Below are 25634 nucleotides of genomic sequence, written 5' to 3' on the forward strand. Positions count from 1 at the left end.
TGGTGGTGGTGAGTGTAGTGTGTGTGTGTGTGTGTGTGTGTGTGTGTGTGTTTGGATTTTTTGTATACAGTGCTATAGGGAGCAAGTACGTGTGTTGTGTGTGTGTGTGTGTGTGTGTGTGTGTGTGTGTGTGTGTGTGTGTGTGGGTGTGGGTGTGTGGTGTGTGTGGTGGGTGTGTGTGTGGGTGGGTGTGGGGTGTGTGGTGTGTGTGGTGGGTGTTTTTGTGTGGGGGGGTGTGTGTGTGTGGGTGTGTGTGTGTGGTGTGTGTGTGTATGTGTGTGTGTTTTGTGTGTGTGTTGTGTGTGTGTGTGTGTGTGTGTGTGTTGTGTGTGTGTGTTTGTGTGTGTGTGTGTGTGTGTGTGTGTGTGTGTGTGTGTGTGTGTGTGTGTGTGTGTGTGTGTGTGTGTGTGTGTGTGTGTGAGGGCTTTTTCTCTCCATCTGAATGGGGGTGGCAGAGCTACCAGCCTGCCAAGGGTCTACACTGGTTCCTCTTCATTAAACAAAGCAGCCAGCACAAATCCAACCTCAAAAGAGAGTGAGCCTGTTAATGAGGTAAACACAGTTACAACCAGGAAAAAGCTTGGCCGTGGCTTCTCCAGGTCCACACAGGGCCATTATCTCTAATTGATCTCCAGACATCAGCTGCTGAGGCGGCTGAAACCCTCCTGCATCCTCCAGGTCTGGTTACAAAGCCCTAGGCTGCCACTCACGGCATGGAGACAGCCTTGTGAGTCCCTCTCTGCTGGGGTGACAAGTCTGCCTGGAAAGGACCTGCTGCCTCCCAAGACTGTGAGAGCTGCAGTCGCTGCGTTTAGGTTCCTTAACAGGAAAGTCTTGCCTTCAAGAAAAGTTGACAAAAGCCCTGATGCTCCAAATAGCTTACTAGCAGTGGAAGGAAAGATACCCCAAAACTGGGGTGAAGAGTTTACCCCCACCAGGACAAGGGCACAAACACAGTGTGCAATAAAGTAAATCTCAGGCCCAAGGCACAAGGTCACAAATTCCCATTGGGTCTCGGTGGTAGGTCACAAGGTCGACTTTCAGTTCAGTGACCATCTGGACCATTTGAGCTGCTCCTTCCTGGCCCAGCCCAGGAAAGACGCCTCCTTTCCTGCTGGGGTACTTTTGTCCTTAGGGACAGAGGTGGGCTGAACTGCCAGGCTGCCTTACAGGCCAGTTCACAGCAGAGCTCTGGGATGACAGAGCTTCCCTTCCTTTATGGGACCCAGCTAGCAGCTCCCGGCCTCCTTCCTGGCTTCCTCACAGACAGATGAGCCATGCACAAGCTAGGCCCACACTCAGGATTGCTGTTCATGGCCTACACAGCCATGGTGCCTGCATTAGCAAATTATAGGCACTGCAGACGTTTTTCCTGGTTAATGACATTAAAAGGGCCTCCTTGGAATGCTCATAGCCTGGACAGAGACAGGGACTTGAGAAGCTGCCAGAGACAGCAGCCCTTTTGGGCCCAGGATGACCAGCCCATAGAAGAAAAGGGATGTGGCTATTTTCTATCTCTTTCCCACATAGATTCGAGGACACTGCAGGGAGAAGGGGCTGGGCCCCAGGGACCCAAGCTGTCCCAGTAAAAGCTCACTCGTTCTCTTAGTGTGCTTGGAAGTCACAACAGGTTTTTAAAGCACACATGTAGATATTCCATGATACATTAATCAGGAAAATGATAACGCTCAGCCAAACATATTCAACAGTGAGCCTCCCGCCCTTTCCTCTGCCTTGCCCTGAGAAGCCACTTCCTCTTGAGGTCAAGAATGCCAATAGTGGGGCTGGAAGGACCGCTCAGTGGGTAAGAGTGTTTTCTGTTTCTACTGAGGACCTAAACTCAGTTCCCAGCACATAACTGCTCACAGCCATCTGTGACTCCAGCTCTGCGGGATCCAGTACCCTCTTCTGGTGTGAAGGCACCGCACATGCATGGTGCGGATCCATGCAGGCAAACACTCACACACACAAACTACACAAACCGTTTAAAACCCAAAACGCCAGCTGTGCCAAGCTCACCTCAGGATGGCGAGCACTGGCCTGGCTGTCTGCAGCCCCCAAACCCCAGCAGGTTGTTAGGCGAGCCTGACTATTCACCTACAGGCCAGGTCACAGCCTTTATGGGGCCCAGCTGGCAGCTCCCAGCCTCCTTCCTGGCTTCCTCACAGACACAGATGAGCCATGCACAAGCTAGGCCCACACTCAGGATTGCTGGCCAAGCAGATCGCTTAGTTGTCATGTGATCAAGTCAGGTGGGCCTCCAACCAACAAGGAGAAGATACATTAAAAAAGTAAATTCTCTCCCCATAAAATCACTTTTTTAAAATTTAGTAAAACTTTGAAAAGGAAAGTAAACAAGAGGGCATTGAATCCTGTGAGAATTAAAGCCTTAATACTTAACGTAGTATAGAGAAGGAAGAGGCAAAGGCCAGTGGACTGAACACAAGATCCGACTGGACACAAGTCTGGTAATGTATAATGATGATATTCTTAAGGCTGTGGGGAAAACAGACTCCTCCTTTTCTTCTTTTTCCTCCTCCTCCTCACTGTTGTCATCATCATCATTATCATTTTGTGTACTGGGGACGGAAGCAAGGGCCTCATATGTGCTAAGCAAATGTTCTATAACTGAGCTAAGCCCTCAGCCCCTAAATAGGTTGTTTAAATCAAGATGCTGAGACAAAAGGGTTAAATGGGGTTTATAAATTAAAATATATTAGGGTAAGCTCTAAATAGATAAATAGCTAATATTAAAAAGTGAACAAGGGCCTGTGAGATAACATGGTGGGTAAGGCATCTGTCACCAAGTCTGATAACCTGGGTTCAATCTCAGAACCCACGGTAGAAGGAGAAAACTGACAGGTCCCACAAGCTGTCACATGACCTCCACACACACTGTTGCATAAATATACCTATACACATATGCACACATATAATAAATAAAAAATTGTAAGTGAAAATTAAAACGTGTTTTTCTCTGTCCACCTAGGGGGTCTACAAGAGAGGACACTCCAACAAGTAAGCACACTTAATTCCTCAAATTTATTTTTAGTACGACTCTCCAAGAAGAGGAAGCAGGCTTCCTGGGAAAAATGGCAGGTTCTGGAGCTGGAGCAGGAAAGATGAGATGAGTTGGTGTGTTGCAGTCCCAGGTAGTCGTAACAAACCAAAAATCAAGCCAGAGAAACCAAAGGAAGCAGACCAAATGGGAACACATGGAAAGGGTGCAGGGCCAACAGGAAGTGTTCCCAGTGGCCCACGCAGAACAGAACTAGACTAACAAAATGGAGGAGCACTGTGCACAGAGTGAGACGGAAGCAGCTTGTTGGCCATTCAGAGAGAGACAAGGAAAGGATAGAAAAGCACACTGCATGGGAGCCATGGCTGGTGCAGCCCCTTCATTGTCCCTCCTCAAGAAGACAGGGCAACCCTGGGCAAGAGACCCGGTAGATGCTGCTTCAGCCAGGTGCGGTGGAGGCCAACGTAACATAAATCATGCTGACAGTCAGACTGTCTATGATGAACACACTGTGTCGTGTTCTTCCTTGGAAGGACCATAAACATTAGCGCTTGTATTGAGAAAGACATCAGAGAAAACCCAAACTCCCACAAAGCACATGACCCGCACTCATCACATGATCAGCACTCATCACATGACCGGCACTCATCACAACGGTCAAGGTCGTCACAACCCAGGACAATCCGGAATAGTGCCACAGCCCAGGGGAGCTCTAAGACACAGGACAGTGTGGTGTAATAATGTATCTGGGATGGAAGCAACTGGTGAGGACTCAGGGAATCCTCAAATAACCACTGACTTCCGGTAACAGTGTATCAACGTCTGCCCCGAGCCATGGCCACTGTAACATTGAAACTGCTAGCCTGGGGGAGGGGAATGTGGGAATCCTCCTCAGTGTTTCTGTAAATCTGAAACTCTTCTCAAACACAATCTATCACAAGAATGGAAACCTGGAAGTACTCAAAGGAAACACTGGGCTGTGCGGTCCACTGTTTTGAGTCCCAAATGTAAAGAGAAGGTGGGGAGAAAGGGGAAGGAAGGGGGAAGGCAGGAAGGAAGGAAGGAAGGAAGGAAGGAAGGAAGGAAAATGGAAGGAAAGAAGAAAGAAGAAAGTGAATCTGAGCCCATAAAAAATAAAAATGACAAATACACTCAGCACTGGAAAAATCAAAAGATACAGGGCCAAGGATGAGGAAAAGATGCAGTGGCCAACTCTGGGGAAATCCAAGGAAAGCAAATGCAATCATGGCATGCTAATTGGGCCAGCTACAATCCTATGTGCACAGTAATAATGTAAATAATGTAGAGTGATTTATCTGAATAGAGACAAGGGTACACTGAGGAAGAACTAATGACTGGGTTTACGGGAGAGGATAAAGGTTTTGAGCCTTACTCACACAGCAAGAAATTCCTAACAATGACAAGGAAGGTCCAAAATTAAAAACAATAACAAACAAACAAGTGCTAGCAATATAAACTTGTTATTTAGAAACAGAAGAAAATAGAGGAGAGATGACTAGGGGATAGGAGAAGAAAAGAGGCCATCTACACTGAGAAGAGAAACTGAAGTGAGCAGGTTGGGGCAGGGTCCACTGCTTTCTATGTGACTTAAAAAAAAATTCCTCCTGAGAGAAGTAAAAATGAATACAAATAAACAAAAAACAAAGAAAAGATAAAAGGCCTCCAGAGAGGGAGAGGGCACTTCTGAGGGCAAGCTGCCCTGGGGTCACAGGCGGACCCTGTCAGCACATCCCCCATAGTGGAAATGTTCCAAGGACCACACTTGCCTGGAGAAATCCAGGCAGCAGCCTCGGCCAAGGCCAGTATTTCAGTTGCTTTTTGTTTTTCTTGCTGCAGCTCAACCCCTCCTCCAGAGCCAGAGATTTATAGAGGCAGGAGATTCTATCGAGAATGTGGCTACTGGGGCTCTGGGCCTCTCGGGCAGCAAGCTGAGCCCACTGGGCTTCATTACATGACGGAGGGCGAGGGGGTAATCTCAGGAGCCACAGAGATCTCTTTCTAGGAGACCAGGGTTGAGGCAAGAGAGGAGGCCAGCAGGAACAGCAAATCTGGGAGCAAAGGGCATGCCCCCACCCTGGCACAAATGAGCCCAGGGAAGAGGGGGAGAGTTGTAGGGAGAATATCTTGTGTATTATGGATGCATCGCCTGTCAATTAAAAGGCCTATAGCCTATAAGGAAGGGCAGAATAGAAGTTGGGACATCCGGGAGGCAGAAAGAATTCTGGGATAGAACTAGGCACAGAAAGATTCATCCTGGAATCCGTGAGGAGAGAGACACACAGCACCTGAGCGTAGGCAACCAGCCACGTGCAGAACGTAGGTTAGAGCGAATGGCTTCTTCTAAGCTATGGCCTAGTCAGAGAAGAGCCTAGTTACATGGCCAAGGTATTTGTAAATACATTTTGAGTCTGAATCTTATTTCTGCAAGCATGGGGCTGGGAGGAAGAACCAGGCCTTTTTGTTTGTTTGAGTACACTGTAGCTGTCTTCAGACACCAGAAGAGGGCATCAGATCCCATCACAGATGGCTGTGAGCCACCATGTGGTTGCTGGGAATTGAACTCAGGACCTCTGGAAGAGCAGTCAGTGCTCTTAACCACTGAGCCATCTCTCCAGCCCCAGGCCTAACTTTTACAAAGTGGCCTGGCTAAGGTTCCACGTTGTCATGGATGTCACCAAGTCCATCTGTACTGCTCGAAGCAGACATTGGCATTTTAAGACGTTGACGAATAAAAACCAAATGTGGTCAGAGGTTAAGGAAGGCAGAGCCAGACTGAGTGCCCTGGCACAGGATGCTGCCTCACAGCCTTCTGACCTCCCCACCCGAGGGCTAGCAAAGGATCGCCCCAGGAAGGGGTGCCCAGCACTGGCACTTGGCACCTTCCAACCATGAATGTTTGTTTGCTGAGCATAACAGCAGCACCCACACTTGCTCTACTTCTCCTTTCCCTTTCTGTACCACTAATAAACATATCGTGTAAATACCAAGTGGTTGGATTTTCTATTTTAAAAAAGGCCCATCTGAGCCTTCCTGCCTGTGTAGTGGAAGTTAGCCCCTCAGACGCTGTAGTGTGACTCACTGGTGTGCGATCCTGTACACGTTAGAGCTGGTGGTATTTTCTGGGGGTTCTAAGTGCTCAGCCCAGGGCCATCTGGGCCCCAGGTGAGCTCTGCACAGCTCCAGCTGTGGTCCTCACGCTCGCTAGTTACTGTGTCGTCTCATTCCTGACTGACTCACTCTTGGGTAGGCTGAGCAACTTCTGTTTCTTTTCTTTTCTCTGCTGACTTAGAAGATCTAATTCTACTCTCTAGAGATTGCTCCTTAAGGAGACACACCCACACCTCTGAAAGACGGCTTAACCCTTAAAACCATTTGCTCTTGCGGAGGGCCTGGGTTCAGTTCTTAGCACCCACATGGAGGCTTATAACCATCCTTTAACTCCAGTTCCCGGAGATCTGACACCCTCTTCTGGTCTCCATGGATACTGTATGCACACGGTACACTAACAGACAAGCCGGAAAACACCTGTGCTCATAATATAAAAATAAATCCAAATAAAAAGACCACCCAAGTTCATACACAGTGAGCTGTAGCGGGAGACATGAACACTTTCCCATTCTGCTAATCCTCCCAATGTTCTTGTGGCCTGAACAAAATCGGAGAAATCTTCAGGCTTCTAACCCTCTTTGTCCAGAGCAACACCTAGGAGCCAGGAACAGTTTAACTCACTGTGACTCAGGACCTTTGGGTCCACCGTTTTCTGTGTTATTCCGATCAAAGAGGAAGTTGAAAAAGTTTGTAAGACAAAAGAGGAAGAAGGGCTCAGAGAAAAGGAACACTGTCCTGCTTTGATGCCTTCGCTTCAAAGGATAATTAAGAAGTGATCTGTTTGTGCGGGCGGCCGGAGAGGCAGCTCAGCAGCTAAGAGCACTTGCTGCTGCTGTAGCAGACCTGGACTTGGCTCCTAGCACCTAACTCTAGTTTCCGGATTCAGATGCCCTCTTGTGGGCATTAGCTATACATGGTGCACATACAAGCATGTAGACACACACACACACACACACACACACACACACACACACAAATAAATAAATAAATAAATAAAATTTTAATGAGTGAAAAGTACCAGCAGCTCAAATACCATGGATGGACAGATGGATGGATGAAGGAAATTACAGTCCCATAAAAAGGGATTTCAAAGGGTGAGGCTCTGACACATCCCGTCTTGAAGATGTGACAATAAGCTACCTGGGTCACAGCTATTCGGGACCTGAAGGAGCCAAAATCACAGAAACAGAGAATTGAACAAGGATTTTACAAAGCTGGAGATGCTGCACGGCGCCTTTATGAGCACAGGGCTAGGAGTTGGGGATTTAGCTCAGTGGTAGAGCGCTTGCCTAGCAAGCACAAGGCCCTGGGTTCGGTCCTCAGCTCTGGGGGGCGGGGGAAAGACCAAAAAAAAAAAAAAAAAAAAAACAAAAAAAAAACAAAACAAAACAAGGTAACTGGCAGGAGCACAGGGCTTTATCAGAAATCATGGAAACACTGTAAATAGGGCTGGGGAGATGGCTCATGCAGTAAAGTGCTTGCCACAGCCCATCCTAAGAAGTCGGCTGTGGTGGTGCATGTTTACAACCACAGTAGCAGGGAGGCAGAGAAAGGCTGGGCGCTATGGTTAGCCAGCCCAGTTTACTTGGCCAGTTCAGGCCAATGAGAGACTCTGTCTTTAAAAAAAGGTGGCGGCTGGCAGGAGGGGTGGCTCAGAGGTTAATAGGACTGACTGCTCTTCCAGAGGCCCTGAGTTCAAATCCCAGCAACCACATGGTGGCTCACAACCGTCTGTAATGAGATCCGATGCCCCCTTCTGGTGTGTCTGAAGGAAGACAGCAATACTGAACTTACACAGAATAAATAAGTAAATCTTAAAAAAAAAAAAAAAAAAAAGGTAGCGGCAGTGGGATGATGATGTGACACCCGAGGAATGGTGTCTGAGGTTATCCGCAGGCCTCTTCCCCCACCCCACCTTTGACTCACACACATTCTCTACATTCTCTCTCTCTCTCTCTCTCTCTCTCTCTCTCTCTCTCTCTCTCTCTCTCTAACACACCTGTGAGAATAGACAGCTAGTAATGGTTCTTTGTCAACACAATATGTTGAGGCCACTTAACACACTTAAGAATAGTTTAAATGTGACATGTACATGCCACAGCCTCTGCTCCCCCACCCCCTTTTTGTTAGTTTTGTTCTCCATTTTCTCAGTTCCTCTGAGCAAAGGAGCAGCGGCCTCAAACTTACGCTGTGGCTGGTGATGACCTTGAGCGTCAGAGCTCCTTCCCTAGTGCTGGACTGCAGGCACAGGCCACAGTGTCTGGTTATTGTGGCACTGAGGCCTGAGCCCAGGGCTTCGTGCTTGCAGGCAGAGCGCTCCATTAGAGTGCTGTCTGAGCTTCAGCCCAGCTCTTAGTCTTCATTTGCTTTTAAAGTGGATGTGGTGGCTGAGGGGTATGGAGGTGGGGTGGGAGAGCTGGCTCAGTGAAAAAGATCCTGCTTAGCGCATGTGAGTCCCTAGGTTCCATCCCCAGCACTGCAAATAAGAAATCAATAGCTTTAGAAAGTGCTTCTAATGTGCCCAGCCCAGTGCCTGCCGGCCCCCTTACACTGGGGGTAGGGAGGTGATTCAGCAGAGAAAGGTAGCCACTGCCAAGTCTGACGGCCTCAGTCCAATCCAAGGAGCCACACGGTAGAAACAGAGAACCATGCTCTCCAAGTGTCCTGTGACCGCCACACTCCTGCTGTGGCACACAATGCTACACCCCCCCACACACACACACACACAAACTACACAAAGAAATATAAATAAAAAGGAGGAGCTAGAGGGAGCTCAGAGTCAGGACCAGGCTCTTGCAAAGGACCCAAGTGGCTCACAACCACTTACAACTCCAGTTCCAAGGGGTCCCCTATCTCTGGCCTCCCAGGAACCAGCACACCCACACAGAGACGACGCACAATGTAAAATATCTTACAAAACTCCGAGGAAACTATTCCTCTGACCTTCAGGTAACTGGAGGACAGAGAAGTGGAAAGCCATACAGCTCATAGGTGGTGGATCTGCTGAAGCCCAGGGTGAAGGAGGAGGGGGAAGGTGCTCTGTCCTGACTGAGAACACTGCCCTCTGTGTGCTTTGCAGGGAAGGAGGGAATCCATCTGAAGACAGGCTCCAGGTGACGAAGACTCAGAGAATACTCTGGCACAGGTCACTTGGAGGCAAGAAGAGACTAAACAGTAGTTCTGACGGCCCCACTGCTCACTGCTGCAGAACAGTAAAACCGTTAGAGACGTCAGCACCGAGAAGATGCAGGCTGCAGGCTGCTTTCCCTCTGGATAGAGCATGGGGGCAGGGGCAGTGGAGCTTTGGGGAAATGAAGCTAGCACAGGGAAGAGGCAAGGCGGCCCTGCTTCCACGTGTGACTTCCACAGTAGGATTTCCCTTTAAACATGCATCTAAGAGCAAAGGGGACAACAGGGACGTGAAGGCACCTGCACTTCTTGTGGACACTGCTGCAGTCACTGTCAGCCATGACACCCATGGGTGCCCACACCCTCCTAGGTTCCTCTTCCTGTTTCCTAACTTTCCTTAAGGCAGCTCTCAGCTTCCAGCCAAACCCAGCCATTGACCCTCTGGTTCTCTCTACTTTCCATCCAAACACCTCTGTCTAGGCAGTGTGCCTCAGACAGGTTTGCAGATGGAAAGAACATGGGTGTCTAATTATTTTAGTTACTATGGTCTTTTTTTAAAAAACATTTTATTTTATTTTTTTTTATTAGATAGATTTCTTTACTTACATTTCAAATGTTATTCCCTTCCCTGCATTTTATTTATTTTATGTATGTGAGTACACTATAGCCATCTTCAGACACACCAAGAGAGGGCATCAGATGCCCATTACAGATGGCTGTGAGCCACCATGTGATTGCTGGGAATTGAACTCAGGACCTCAGGAAGTGCAGTCAGTGCTCTTAACCACTGAGCCATCTCTCCAGCCCTAGTGACTGTGATCTTAAGCCCTGACCATCAGATGTGCAGCATGAGAGTGATATGCAAGCTCTTTGGACAAAGGGTCAGCTGTGTGCACAGCGGGCACAGAGCAGGCACCATTCCCTGTGTGAGAGGAGCCACTAGGACCCACTGCTGAGATTTCCCTGCAGGCCCCGGACAATTGCCTTGGGTTTCCCTGGTCTTTCACAGAGCTGTGGTTCCACACGGGCACAGGGCAGGCTACCTCCTTAGCATCTGTACCAGTGCCTAGATGACGGAACAACAGAGGGCAGATGGATGGAGGGCTGGATAATATATGTGTGATATGCAAATGAGTGGATGACAGAAGAAAGCTGTACCCACTCAAGTGATACTCAGAAACTTCCCAGGTGAGGACTTGCCACAGGGGATCAGTCACAGAAAAGTGGAAAAAAAGGGAGGCGTGGTGTGCGTGGTGTGGGGGTGGTAGGGTGGGGTGTGGTGTGGTATGAGGGGGGTAGGATGGAGTGTGGTGTGGGGGTGGGGCGTAGTGTGGGTGCTGAGGGTGGGGAGTTGGGGTTGGTGTGGTAGGTAGGGGGTGAGGAGTGGTGTGAGGGGCAGGGTAGAGTGTGGGGGTGGGGCGTGGTGTGGGAGGTGGGGTATAATATGGGGGATAGGATTGGTGTGCAAGGTTTGGGGTTGGGGTATGATGTGGAGGTGGGGTTGGGGAGTGCTGTGGAAGGTGGGGGCGTGGTGTGGGAAGGGTGGCGGTGGAGGTTGGAGGGTGGGATGCAAAGCCAGCAAGGTGCTCATAGAATGGGCAGAAGTGGAAAGGATTGGTGGGATGGATGGGATCTTTGTCACTATCCTTGGGCTTTTGTGCTTTTTGTTTTGTTGGGTGTTGTCTCTTTTCTTTTTCTTTTCTTTTCTTTCTTTTTTCTTTTCTTCTTTTTTTCTTTTTTTACAGTTTCTGTGATATTTAATTACAAAAGAATGAAAAAACAAGAAAAGGTGAATGGCAGTGATGGGTGACTCTAAGCTGCCATTCTCAGCAGTGCCTTGAGCACACCAGAGGGGACCTAGAAACTGACAGGTCACTGGGTACTGACTGTACCCAGCCTGGGATGCAACCTTCTCCTGGAAGGCTCTCAGCTGTTCCCTCATGGCTTGCCACATCTCCATGCCCTGCTTCCTCTAAGAAGATAAATTTATTGACTGTATAACCGGTGTGGCTTCACCTCTGCATCTCTAGCAGGGTTTGTGAGAAGTGGAACCCTCTTACCTTGTGTTTTGAGCCCAGACTGGCATTGAACTTGAGATCTTTCTGCCTCTGCCTTCTAAGTGCCAAGATTAAAGGCATGGGCCACCTCGCCTGGCAGGAAATAAAACCTTCTCTGACACTGTACCCCTGTTTTTCAGCTCACTGTAGCCACTCTGATGACAGCTCTTGGTGTCATGGTCTTTGAGAAGGTCCCTGTAGAGAATGTCATTTAACCCATACCATTTTGTGAACTGAGGAAACTAACAATATTTGCTACACTGAGTCAGACCTCAAGAAGAATCTCCTTCCTTTGTGTAACTGTTACCACTGGAGTTTTCTTGTGTGTGTGTGTGTGTGTGTGTGTGTGTGTGTGTGTGTGTGTGTTGGGGGGTGCCAGGTGCCAACCCCTGGAATCAGGTTTCCATATTTCCTGTTATCTATCTAGAGGAGGACTAAGTTCCCAGCATATTAACTTGGATCAAACACTGGCCAGCTGCTAGAAAACCCTCCCCTCCCCCTCCCACAGTCTGATCAGAACAAGGTGGGGATGCACACCCTGCGTATGCCCTGCCTCCCTGTTGTCTCCTGAAGTGAATGTTGGAAATCCCCAAAGGAATGATTGGGCTGCTGTTCCTCCCCAGTCTCATTACAGACACTGTCTACCCTGCCCCCAGTCCTGGGACTGCCTTTGCTCTCCTCACAGCTCACAGGAGCAGCATGCAAATACTACAGGTGGCAGCTGTTGGCCTCTGTGGTCAGAGCGAGGGTCTGGGGCAGGGGATGTGACAGGCAGTAGCTCAGGACATGTAGTCCTCCTCTTGCTCTAGGGAGGGCCCTGTCTGCCTTACTGTGTGAGGAACAGGCTGCTAATGTGGGGATAAGTATTTTTAGTTTTGACTCAAGCAGGAGCATCAGAGACTCTGGTTCTTGGCCCCTTCCTCGCTGCTGTAGATTGCCCGTTTTCCTTTGTGCCAGCTAAAGCAGGGACAAAGGACAGGAGGCCTTGAAAGCTCCTTGCTGATCATAGCGGGCTGGAGATTGACAGGTGGGAGGCCCAAGGAAAGGTGGGCATTGCTATTGCTTCACCTGCCAGTGCCCAAGTAGGGTTTGTCCTTTCATCCCTGTCCCCTACAGTCAGGGGGGAAGCTGGCTATTCTGAGTCTCCCCAATCCCAGACCGAGCTGTGGCCAGACTCGCTGAGCACTTGGAGACAGTGACTCCCTCCTGCAGTCTTTTTGTGGGAGTAGGCTTGAGCCTGACCAGGACAATCAGTCCATGAGCTCTGCTTTGCCCAGTGCTTCTGAGTGGCTGAGAGTGGCCCCTTTCCCTCCTGCATTCTGTTCTAGTGTGCCGCCCCCATAAGAGTCTCTGGGGTCTGTCCTTCTCTGACCATGGGGCCTTTGCATATGGCTGCATACTCTTACAGTTTGGAAATTTTCTTCTAGAGTAAATATTGGCATTCTTTTCTGTGACAGTCTTCCCTAACTGCCACAGACTCTCCAACGGACTCCAAGCACCAATAGACCACATATCCTGGAAGACAAAACCCTCCCAGCAGTACCACTGTGCCCGACTCTCACTTCCTCAATTGGCTACAGCTACCTGCTAGGCACAGGGTCTGTCTCCCACAGGTGAGATGCCCCAGGAAAGCTGCCGTTTGCTTGGCACTAGAGACTGGCTCACAGAAAAAGCCCCACCTTTGTCAGTCCCTCTCACCACCACCGCCACCTTCTACCAATGCAAGGGTAGAAACTACAGTTACAATAAAAGCAAACAAAACCTGACAGGATTCACCGAGGAGAGGCCACATCTGCACACCACACTGACCACGTTGGCCCCGGCAGTGACCCAGATCCAGCTGCCTGTCCCAGGAGAGAAAGGCCATGTGGCACTGCTCTCAGCTGTCTGTGTGGTTTATTCAAGAAGTGACACAGTGGATGGTTATAGGAAAACAAAGGCCATGATTCGTCCTCCTCAGTAGTCATCAGAGATCTGCACGGTGGGACTGAGGCTCCCTAAGTACTAACAGTGACACCCTAAGACTGCTACCCCACAGCAGGAACCACGTAGTACCCCTGCCCCCACCTCAGCACACTGCCTTCAACAGTGCCACAACCATCCTAGGGCAGTTACTATTGGGTACGAGGGGAACCACAGATGCAACACAGAGGTGGCCTTCCATATAGAAAAGCTGGCTTCCTTCCTTTAGCCTCAAGAAAAGGCTTCGGGGTGGGGGGTGGGATGGGGCAGCTCTGCAGTTCAAGCCAAACAGCCTGCTCAAATGCTCAAAGTGGGTAGCACAGGCCCAGCTGTTACACAGACTCACCCTGCCACATCCAGGCCCAGCCACAAGCCCTCCCTCCCCACACGTATTCACACTGTCAAGGAGGCTTGCAGTGCAAGACAGAATACACCGGGAGTTCTGACCCGGATTCCATGTGGAAACAAGTGCGCCTTCCCTTAGCTAAGCCTTGGGGATTTGATGTAAGCAGAGGTGGGGGCACTTGAGATGAAGTGAGGAAGGAGTGCCCTGATTTTGGTTGCAGCAGAGGGAGAGGACAGTGCTCACCCAGATTTTCTTTGAAAGACAGGCTATTTGCTTTGTAGGAGGTCAGCGAGTGGAATGTGTGGGGAGACACAAACGGGTGGGGAGTTTTCAGAGCTTGTTTTCATGGTGCCTGACAGCCCTTGGCAAACCTCATCTGGGAGTCTTGGACAACCAGGGAGCCCCAAGGCCTTATCTACCCAGGGCTAACCTCCAAGGCCCATCTTCCTGGCCTGTCTAGGACCCAAGAATGACAGAAGCCGCGGGCAGGCAGCCAGCCTTGTAACAGTCAGAGGGGAGAGCCAGAGAGTCAAGGTCTGTGGCTCTGGGGCGTCTCTTCCTTGCAGGTTCTTGGGGAGAGCCTGGCAAGGCTGAGTTTCCAGGTTTCAGAAGACACTGCCAGGGAGAGCATGCTCCTGCCCTCTCTGTTGGCTGTGGGGTCAGATGACCACAGAATAGGAGAGCAGGCGCCTTACCTGCTCCTGAGAGTTCATCACTCGTAGCTTCATCTGCTTCAAGTAGGTGGAGGTGAGGGGCATGTTGTAGTCAATAATGCCAGACACCAGAGGGGATGGAGGTTCATTCTCTGCAGGAGAAACAAAAGGAAACCCGCTTCAGACTCTGCTTGGAGTGGGAGTGGGGGTGGGGTGGGAGGCTGCCTCTGTGAAGGAGAGGGCTAGCGGCCACTCACTGGTCACCTGTGTGCCTGTGTGGCGTGCAGCACACAGTGTTGAAAATGCTTGCCAGTTACGTGCCAGTTTAAAAAAAAGTGAGATGTGGCTGTTTGAAAAGAAGTGAAATGTCTGTCACACGGGCGGGGCTCCTGTGACAATTGCGTGGCCCTGTAGCAGAGGCACACGATCTTACAGGCCGAGGCAGGACACTGTGTTTTGCCGGGGTACAGCTTTACTCACTCAGGCCGCCTGCCAGGACCCTGAAGGCATTAAGTTTCCAACTCCGGCCAGAGTTGGCTCTTCCTGGTAAACACCTGCCTCTGCCTGTCCCACTCCAGCCTCAGCCACCACAGCCCCAAGGTGTCCCCCCCTCGCACCCCCCCATCAGAACACTCTCCGGGACCAGATGGCCACCCCCAGTCCCCTCCACCCTCCCAAATCCTGGTGCTTCCATAATTGCATGCAGAGGATTTTTCCTCCTGCTTATTGCTCTGCTGTCCTGAGGATCAAAGCTATGTGTGCTCTTTTTGTAGAAAATCTGCAGCGTGCAGAAGGATGAAGAAGAAAATGTAAAAGCGTAATTGCACCAAGCAGCCTGGCATATGCTTCTGTTTATTTCTCCTTGTGACTTTTCTTTGCATACTTGCTATCATAATGTACACATAGTTCACTTTCCTCGCAAAAATGCATTTATTTTAATTACGTTATATAGCCCAGGCTGACCTTGAACTCACAATCTTCCTGCCTCAGCCTCCTGAGCACTAGAAGTATTTTTCCCTAAACATTTTGCTCTGAGTCTTTTCTCATACTCTGCCTAAGCCATACCCTTATAGTTGGTGGTCATAGCCAACCTCACGGGGAACGACTCTGGCATAGGTGTTAGTCTGTATTCTGGTCTTTTCCTTCATGGAGCTGCTCTGAGAGATGGGATTTATGGGTCAGAAAGTAAAGATGACTCTTGAATCTCAGCCCATGGTGCCCGGGACACCATCCTGCCTGCCTACTCTCTGGGCTTCTCCTGTCCACAGAGGCCTCAGGGTCTCCATTTCACCAAAGGGTTAGGATGGAGTTAGGTAAAATGAAAGCAACCGCCACTGTGCAGAGCCTGCCCACCTCTGTCACCGCCACAGTGGTGACAGGGCACACTGGTGACAGGGCACAGTGGTGACAGGGCACACTGGTGACAGGGCACAGGTGATTTTCTCCACTTACCCCTCTAGAGCCAGCACCCAAACCAGGCCCCCCACCCCCACCCAACGTCACGTCCGAGGCCACAGGAGGATAGACAGACACTCCTGTGAATGTCTACAGGTATGAACATCTTTGACTTGAGAAGGGGAGAAAAACCCCAGAAACATGGGGTGGGGATAAAGACACCCCAGGAAGCCCTCCTATGTGGCCAGGGCAGGGACAGCTTGGAAGAGACTTACTTGTGTGTGCCCTTTTTTTGTGGTGGTAAGTGTATTTTGTTTTGGATAACTTACAGAAACATGTGTACGAGGGCAGCAGTCCCTAAAGCAGGTGAAAGGGAAGAGGCTTACTCTTTTTTTTTCTAAGCTCTTAAGTCTTAGTTACATGCAAATAAATTATATCTAAAAATGTTTGCTGGTCACCTGTGAGTCTGATATAAGTCCATATTGATGATCCTGACTCAAAATGGTAGCTATCGAATTCATGCCAACCCACTTAAAAAAACCAAAACACCACCTGAGTGTAGCATCATTAGTGCTGCACTGAGAGTCACTTGTGAGCCTGTGTTGCCACTGGCCTCACTCAAAGCTCCCCAGCTTTCACTCCCACACTGAGCTCAGACAGACACTGCACTGAGGGTGTGAGTGCTGTGCTGACAGGGAGGAGGGCTGCATTTATTTTCTACCTTTTCTGGGTGGGGCAGGGAATCCTGTGTACTTGGGCCTGGCTAGTAGGAAAATGGAGCTGGCTCTTGTTGCCCCTTCTCTTCAATCGACCATCATCAACCTAGACTTGACTTCCTTAGCCCTAGGGAACTTTTAGGCCTCATTCTACCAGGATTGATTGGGTTGGAGGCAACACATTAGGTAAACGGTTCCAGGAACGCTGAGGTGGGGTACTGACAGAAGCCATGTTCCTGTCTCCAAATCCTGGTGTTTCTGGTCCAGAAGTGTGAGTTCACTTTAATTTCCTCAAAATTAAAGGTTATCTGGCATGAAATTGCCCAACAGCATGGAGGCTGTGAAGGGCCCCCACCCTCCAATGGCCCTGGTCATACAGGGCTCTCTGCACGTGGCAGCCCACACAGGCAAGATGCCCTGATGTAACTTACATCATACCTGAATGCCAGGGCTGCTTATCAAAAAGCATAAAGCAGATGATGGTTTGGCTCAAGAGGAAAACCCCCGAAGCACATGGCACAGGGTGGCAGTCTGGGGGCAGAAGGAAAGGGTCTTCTGTGGTCTGTGCTCCCCAGCATCTCTGCAAAGCAGAAGATGCTCTGGGGCCTCAGAAGAGCCAGGAATGTTCCGGAAGAGGGGGACAAGATGGCTGTGGCAGGGCGGGAGGCAAACAAAGTTCAGGGAATATCTGCACTGGTGGGTCTTGAGACACCCAGCCCCTCAGTTCCCGGAGTGAACACCCTGTTGGGGCAGCAGTGCTAAGATAGGCAGGACACATGTCCAGTGAGGAAGAGAGCCACAGAGTTGGCATGGGAGGTCAGAACTGGCTCGCCACAGTGAGGAGGATGGCAGAAGGGCTGGGGGATCTAAGCTCTGGGTATGGTGAGTAGAGCATTGGCAGATGCAAAGCCAATGGCAGCCTGGCGTGGGGGGTATGCCATGCTATGCCAGGCAAGTTAAGGCAGAGTGCAAACAGGAAGAGGGGGATTCCCTGAGTTGTCTGGACAGCGTGGTCCTCTGTGCCAACACATTCGGTGGTCATGCCCATGCCACTGCAAACAGCCTGATGCCTCTGCACTGGGCACTGTTACTATGGAGAGAGGAGAGTTAAAAGCCATCATCATTGAGGCTAAGTGATCCAACAAGCTGCTAGGAAGAAAGCCTGGGGAAGTACCACCTAACAACGTTTCAACAACTCCTTGCCAAGAAAAATGGAAACCAGCCCAAGTGCTCAGCCTGATTCTCTGGGGCTTTGGAAAGGATCAACAACTTAGGTTCTGCCTTGGACGTGACAGGCCACAGTGGATACCAAAGGCACCCGTCAATCAACACAGATTCCAAAATGGAATGATCTTCACATTCTCCAGGTACCTATTCTCACAACCTTTTATCTAAAGAACTTCTCAGTCCAGAGATGACAGAAGTCTCCAGATACTGGCTGGGTACAAGAGGACATCCACATGAGGGGCAGAGAAGCCATAAGACCAGCCAGCCTTGGGGAGTTCAGACTAGGACACTAAACAGGGACCCCAAGTCTAGATTGAAAGAAGGTAGTCAGTGGCCAGGCAAGTTCCAGAGGCCCTGCAGAATGGGTGTCTTTTACATATCCAGTCTCTCATCACTCAGATTTACTGCTCACTGCATGAAGGGGTAGAGGCTAAGGGACAAGGAGGATGAACAGGGTGGAATGGGGTGTGTGGGAGTCTGTCAGAGCTCGGAAGGCCTTGGAGTAGTTAAGAAAGCTCTCCTAAGAGTATAAATGACCCAGCATGGGTTTCTCAACCAAGAAAACAGAGCACCTCCTAAGGTCTCCACATATACCCAAAGACCCAGGAAACGGGTGCTCATAGCAACTAACACTCCTTCTTTGCAAACAGGACACCACCACACAGAAAGGCTGTGCATCTCCCACTGTCACTCAGTGAGTGTGTGAACCAGGGGAAGAAAGGCCAGCCAGCACAGCAAGATGGAAGCCAGCAACGGGCAGACCGTGTCTGGAAAGCACAGGCAGGAGGGAGGGATGTGCAAGCTTGGTCCTGGGAACTGCACACAAGTCTGACTTGATGATTCAACTGCTCCAGAGGAAGCACAAGTACGATCTGTGTTGTTTGCTGCCAGCTCACAGTTTGCAACTGTGTCACAGTATGTAGTCACACAGAGAAAGCAGGCGTGGACCCTCAGAAGTTCCTCTGCCCAGGTGTCAGGCTGCTCTCAGGACCAGTTCCCACTGGCACTGGTAGCAAAGGTTGTGGTGTGGAGGCCCTGGAATCAAGGACTTCCAGATCTGCAGCTTGCTTTGTTTATACTCCTGTGTGGAGTAGGGAGTTGGGGGCTGCTGGGCCTCACACTCTGCTAGGGACAAGCTGCTCACTGGGGCCACTCCACTTCCTCCTTTTCTTTCCAGCATGAGGCCAGGAAGCAAGGCAGTCTCCCAGCAGCCCCAGAGGAGACTCCATCCTGTCCCGTGTCCCCCTCCCTCCTCACCTTCCTGGGACAGGAATAAGAGGCCACCTCCAGCCATAGGGAAGGGAGGGCTTGCAGGCAGTGGTGAGCACTATGAGTAGAGACCTGACCTTGGGCCCCTGCCAAGGACAAAGCTGGCAAGGATTTGGGGGCTGATGCCTCAGACCATAGAGCAGACAGGGAGTTCTCTACTGGAAGTCTAGACACCAATCTAGCATGTGGATGGACCCAGCTATTTTGCTCAGGATGGGGTTGGGCACTTCTGACCTTCCCTTTGCAGCCTCTTGGCTAAGAGTCTAGGGGAAGGGGAGCCATCTGGGCCTGAGCAGCATAACCTAACAATGGGCCCATGGTCCCAAGGTGTCCAGAGTTCCAGGGCCCTGCACACTGGGCTCCTTCTCTGTCTCTGTATCCCACAGACCTGAGAGAAGACATTCCTTCCTCTGCTGACAAAGTCAGTTCTGCTCCCCTCTCAGCCTGGATGAGGGGCCACTCCCAGCACCTCTCTGGGTCTTGGTTTCCTTGGCTGTATGCCAGAACTGACAACTCACAGCTTCTGAGCAGGGCATTCTCAGAGAGGTCCCTACCCTGCAATAGGACACACAGCAGGGGACACGGCTGCACACAGAGTGCCCCTGGCCTGGGGCCCACTCTTCCTTGGGTTGTGCTCTGATTTCCTGTCGTGCTCGCTCTGCAGTGGGAAGGTCAGCTGCCTGAGACTGAGGATAGGCAGGCACCTGTCCTCCTTCCCGTCAAGATAAGCACCAGGAGAGAGGCTCAAAACAGTCCTCAGGCTGGTTTATATTCTACTCAGTTCCGGGATGTGAGCAACCCCCTTCTCCTGCTTCCTTGAGCTAAGGGTGGGAAGGACCCTCCTACGGTGAGGCAGCCAGTGGAGAGGAAGCACATTGCTGTGAGGGTGCCTGCACACAAGTGCACAGCCCGAGGGAGGACCCTGCAGCCTTTGGGGAGGAGCATCCTCCACACAGTAGGAAAGAGCAGGAGAGCAGGGAGACTACTGCTCCCCAGAGCAGCCTTGCCTCTGTTCCTTCAGGCAGCAGTTTTGTTGTGCCTGACTCCTCCGGTTGCTATGGAAACAATTAGGGCAGAAACAGGAGGGGACCAGCATACTTGGGTGGGCAGGATCTAGGCAGCCAGCACCAGGGTCCAGACCTGCAGTTTAGGGGTGAGTAGAGAAAAGCCCCCCAGGCCCATTTGCAGTCCAAGGATTATCTTGGCCCTGGGGCCAGGCCACGACTAACAGTGTGACAAGCACCCCTTAGGGTCACTCTCCCATACTAGAGCCCTGTGTCAAGCCCACAGATGACTTCTCAAGCCTTATCAGTTCTCTGAGTAGGGACCCTTACTAAGCCCATGCACAGAGCTGAGACCCCCCTGCACACAGCCTGGCCTAGGAGCCCACTCTCAACAACAGAACCAGCACTGCGCTCTGGGCCTTCACACCTCCGAGCCTGCTTTATGTACCATCAGCTCCCAGGCAGCAAAGCCTCTAGGTCTGGTGAATCAGCTGGTGTCATAAGCTACTCAGGTGCTTGTTGCCAGTGTCCCTGTCACCCAGCTGTCATGGCACAGTCTACTTGTTCTCCCGGTGGGTGCCTGCCCTTAGAGGTCTACCTGGATAAGTGGCTTCCTCTCCACTCCTACTTTGTTCTCTCATGGTCAGACAACTGCCTCCACTGCCTTTGTCCTGTTGACCGTGGCTCATAATTTGTAGGCCTGAGGCCAGGAGAGCACAGTATATGATAGGAAGGCCCGGAACCTTGATCAGTGTACTCCCCTCCCAACCCCCGCCCCTGCCCACCAAGCCACAACACACTGAGCCACCCATGCCACCCATGATAACTATGGCCTAATGTGCTGGCCTGTGGTACAGTCAAAGCCAACTGCAGGCAGACAAACTGACGGGCTGTGGAGGAAGATACTGGAGGGGAGCCTTGATGGTCTCACTGAGCTGAACAGAGCAAGGGACAACTTTGGCTACTCACTAGTGGTCTGTCCCTTTTCAGTTCTAACCAGTCCTCACTGATCTGATTGGAGGTCACATGGGTGTGCACGGGGAGCAGGGGAGCAGATCTTAGTGAGGGGGCACCACTGGCGGGTTACCTCATGGGGTGTGTGTCTACCTTCAGAGACCCAGATCCATGTGACCATGAGCCCCAGGAGCAAGGTCAGGTGGCTAGGACGGCAGACTCAGAGAACAGGAAGGCTGGTCATTTCTAACTGGAAATTAGGCGGGAACAGGGGCTAACCTAAGCCTTCAAGGGCAAGGTGGATGGGCTGTTGGTTTCTGAGAGAAGCTTAACATCTATAAAACCACTAAGGAAGCAGTGTGGTGGTGCACACATGGTCGGTCCCAGCATTTGAGAAGATATGGCGGGAGGATTGACAGTTTGAAGCCAGCCTGGGCTATACGGTGAGAACTCTCTCACAAATAAGTAAGTAAGCAAGCAATTAATAATTAGAAAGTTAAACCAATCCAAACGAGGCTCTCGGGGCAGTGCCCCACGCACACTGGCCTCTGGAGCACCTGTCCGCTGCATGGCCCCACCTTTGGGCTCCGGGCCGCTGGAGTTAAAGTGCATCCTCTTCTGGCATTCCGTGCAGCTCATGAGGAACCGAGTCACAGCCTCTCTGGGGAGGAAGGCGTAGGTCTCCGCGATCTGCCAGAAAACAGTTTGCACGTCATGTGCCACCTTGGAGGCAACTTAGTCGCCAGCAACAGTGAGGGCCAATGGCCTCCGTTCCTTTCTGTAAAATGAGCCACTTGTTTTTAAAACTTGAATAAAGGAGATTAAAAATTGAAAATGAAAAGCATTTAAATATGATCTAGTTTTTAACCTCTAATAAGCACTATTCTTCTCAGAACATTTTATTGCTGCCACTAAAACGTGAGCTTGTGAACACGGCTCTAGAAAACAACAGCCTCTCCTCTGAGGGCTGTGTAAACTAAGACCCACTTGTACCCTCGCTGGCCTAGTAACAGAGCCCAGTGTTCTACCATGGATGTCCTGGGCTAAGCCACAGGCCGAGAACCTTTTTAGGCAGAGCCACGGAATGTTGGTTTTGGGGCATCCAACTTTCCACAGGTTCCTCCTTGTAACTAAGGATTCCGCTGAGGTCACACAGCTCTTCAGAAGCAGTACTGCAGGTCACACACCCGCATACTGAGGGAGAAGAGCTGGCAGGAGACAGGGAAGTAGAGATGGGACGGAAAGAATATGAAAAGGCTGGGTAGGAAGCAGGGAGGGGTGGGAGCTCTAGCCTAGAGCTCTAACAAGGGGGTCAGCTTTGCTCTCCGCTTTGGGAAACTCTGATTCTGGTTTGGCTGTCCATAGGGTCCAAAGTGTCCTTCTGATGTCACCTTGCCTCTCTCTGCCAGAGGTGGCCTGATAGCTGATTTCCTCATGCTCTACCTAGAAGCCAAGCTCTCCCGCTCCTCTCCACTAAGGGGCAGCATAACCCAAGCATTCTGTCCTGAGCACAGCCCAGCGGGAAAAGTTGGCTGAGGGCTTTGGGGCCACTCTGGACTCTACTGGGTCCTGTTCCTCCCATGGCCAGTACACAGTCTGCTTCCATAGGGACTAGAAACAAGGATTAGTGGACACCCTCAATCTCTGCTGATAGAAGCAGCCCTCTAAGGAGCAGCCTTCGAGGCTCCAGCCCAGCCACACTGGCCGGCTTCATGCCCTGCAGAGTTCTACGGCCACTGCTGCCAGCTGCAAACTAGAGTTAATTTTGGTGACACAGTTGTTACTTCTCAGCTGATTTGATGCTCTGCAGAGCAGGCAGTCTCTTTGATGAGTTATCTCCCTTCTAAATCCCCTGTCTGATTGCCTTGCTCTGGAGGTCAAGGACAAGGGCGAACCCACACACACAGATAGGAGAACCACAGTGGAGGAGGGGGACAAGGTTGGCCCACTTCAGGGATAAGGACTAGAAGGTGGATGGCTTTTTGCTAGGCAAGTAGGCATCTTCATCCTAGCCTGGAGCTCTGGGAGTCCTTTCAGAGCAGGCTGAGTTGGGAATAGTGAGTCTATTCCAGACAAAGCCAGAGCTGGGGCTGATTGGCCAAATAATGGGGTCCCACACTCCCCTGAGATATTACTCCCAAAGTTAGGTCTCAGAAGAGCTGAGTGTTTATGGGGAAGAGAGCTGCAGTCAGCTGAAAGGACGGTGAGGTTCGTGCCAGAGGAACCCGGCTTACTTGTTCACCTGCACTAGAAAGACACTCTCACAGGACTCAAGAACAGTTCCTGCTCAGGCTGCTCTGCTGAGGGCTGCACACAGGGTGAGCAGAGCTGTCTGGGCTTCCTGGCCTTGAGCGTGCACAGGAGTCCGTCTCCAGGGTGGGATGGTGACTACAAGATCTGATCTTGGCTGGGCCCCAGCAGTGGACCAGGGAGATAGGTCTTATGGCCGTGGGTCCCACAGGGAAATGGGAGAGGTAAAAAATCCTTGGAGCTGTCAGAGGGTGGAGCAGAATGTCAAAGGAAGCCTAGGAGTTAGTTCTGTACTGCCGTAGGAACCCATAAGACAGCACACCCTGCCTCCTTCATTTGCCACAGAATTTTTGATTCAACCTTTAGTTGGTCAGGACTAGAAATGGAACCTCTATTTCTGTTTGTGTGCCCATGGAACACAGAATACACACGCACAGACACACATAGATACATACATGCATGCACACATAGACACAGACACATAGACAGGCAGGCAGGCAGGCAGGCAGGCACACACAGACACCCAGAGATAGACGGACACACGGAGACATACATACATACATACAGACAGGCAGACAGACAGACAGACACACACACACATACACACACACACACTAAGACCAGAAAGGCAATCATCACAAGCTCACAAAATGCTCATGTCAGGAGAATGGTGGCTTTCAGATGGTTTCAGACCCTGTTCTAGAAATAGACACACATGTACAAAACAGAGTAAGAGGGTTGCCTGCATGTTTTGGGAGGAGGTGTTCCAAGACCCCTGTCCTCGGTATATTTCCCTCAGCTGCCCTGGGCTGCCTGCTGGGTTGCTCTCAGTCTCCTGCCAGGACCCTGAAACCATGTATGGATTTCCCTTTTCTATTTTTCCTAGTGTTAAAAACTGAGAGATTTCACAGGCAGGGAGAGCAGAAGCTATTTGCAGAGTCGCTGACTTGCAAGGCCTGGTTTTCACTCCCCAACTCAGAAGCCAACAGAAGCTTGGGAGGAGGGGCGGGGTGTGGGGGGATTTGCACCACTTTACAAGATCCTCCTTCTGCCCTGTGGTGGATTAGCACATGGTGGGCCTGGAGCAGCTGCTGACCACATCTGGCCCCAGCTCCAAAGTGGCCTGGGTAGCCAGATCTGGGCGCTGGAAGCTGATCTGGCCCTAGCATCCCTGGGGGGAGAGGATGTAGAAAAGTTCCTCCAACCCAGATTAGCTGAGAGGGGGAAAGCTCCGTGGGTGTGAGGGGCTCAGGGAACTTGAGCAGCCTGGAGCTTCCTCAGGTTTAGCACCAGTGAGACTCCTGGGATCCTTGGATACTCAAGTCACCCTGCTGGAGAGGCTATGACAGGGCTCCCTGATCGAAAGGTGACTCCTTCTATATCATCTGACGGAAATGCCTTCTGCCCTGACTCTCAAAACTACAGACAGGCTTTAAAGGCATAACCTTTCTTCTCTAATTCTTTGCTGAACAGTTGCTAGAAAGATTCTCTTCCCTAATGAAGAACTGGCCTCCTTTAGTGCCCCGAACAAGGCTGCCCACTTCCCTACTGTCTCCCAACTTCAAAGGTACTTCAGGCCTGTAAAAATTTGAAATTCCCTGTACCGTACAGACAAAAAAGCAGACCCAGGATTCAGGTTTGGCAAAATACATGGTGACGGATCCAAAAGCCATTCATCCGAGGTCATGATGAAAGCCTGCAGTGCCAGGCTGTGCCTCTCTACGGCCATGCACAGGGTGTACTTGGGGACTTTTTCTAAAGGGGAGCTCATGTCTACAGAGCAAGGCTGAGGAGCTAGGCAGGGGTGGAGGGAAGTGGAAGCGGGTGGAAGGAGGAACATGCAAGCATCCAGCTTCTATCTCTGCCCTGGAAACAGGAATAGGGTAGCACAGGAAAGGTGGCAGGTGGGAAAGAGAGGGAAGGGTTAGGAGGTATGGAGGGGAAGTGGGAGTACCAGCTCCTTGTCCTCCAATTGCTGCAGGAGGGTCCTATCCCGCTGGGCTCAGCTTTGGCCCTGTGCTGAAATTCCAGCTGTGTATGCAGCCCAGCCGGCTCCAGGCCAGTCATGTGTCAGCTCCAGGCTGGGCAGGGAAATGGGGCCCACGGCAGCATATGGACCAGAAGCCAGAAAGTGCAAAGGTCTAGCTATCTGCTTGGTGCAGGAGCTGGCAAGACCAGCCCCGCTCAGAGCCACAGACCCCACTGAGGAGCCCCTGTGGACAAGGCTTGGTGCTGGGCACAGAGGAGCCAGGGAAGTCACCAGATTCAGACAGCCAAGCCCACACGCCTGACAATAGCCAGTGGCTAGGAGACCTGTGGCAAGGAAGGACAGGTACCAGTCAGCTGCCTGGCTCTGAACACCAGCTGAGTGACTGCAGGCAGCCGTGGCGCTCACCTTAAAATGGGGCTCATGGTATCCCTGCTTCATGGCTGTAGCTTTTACATAGCTCACACTTAGGGGTGAAACTGGAAAGGGCTGATGGCAGAGCCTGGAGCACAGTGAAGTTCAGCATCACAGCAGGCT

General features: G+C 51.1%; 1 protein-coding gene across 2 annotated transcripts in view; it reads right to left on the reverse strand.

Moving 5' to 3' along the window:
- Window positions 1-25634, reverse strand: part of Nol4l (nucleolar protein 4 like) — a 120289-nt gene that overhangs the window by 46988 nt on the left and 47667 nt on the right. For both annotated transcript variants that reach the window (XM_032904475.1, XM_032904474.1), the window contains exons 3-4: window positions 21439-21550; window positions 14338-14447 (exon numbers count right to left, since the gene is read on the reverse strand). In XM_032904475.1, the coding sequence (XP_032760366.1) occupies window positions 14338-14447; window positions 21439-21550 (222 nt within the window). The remainder of the gene's footprint in view (window positions 1-14337; window positions 14448-21438; window positions 21551-25634) is intronic.

The sequence above is a fragment of the Rattus rattus genome, chromosome 5, assembly GCF_011064425.1.
Source record: "Rattus rattus isolate New Zealand chromosome 5, Rrattus_CSIRO_v1, whole genome shotgun sequence".
Taxonomy (NCBI): domain Eukaryota; kingdom Metazoa; phylum Chordata; class Mammalia; order Rodentia; family Muridae; genus Rattus; species Rattus rattus.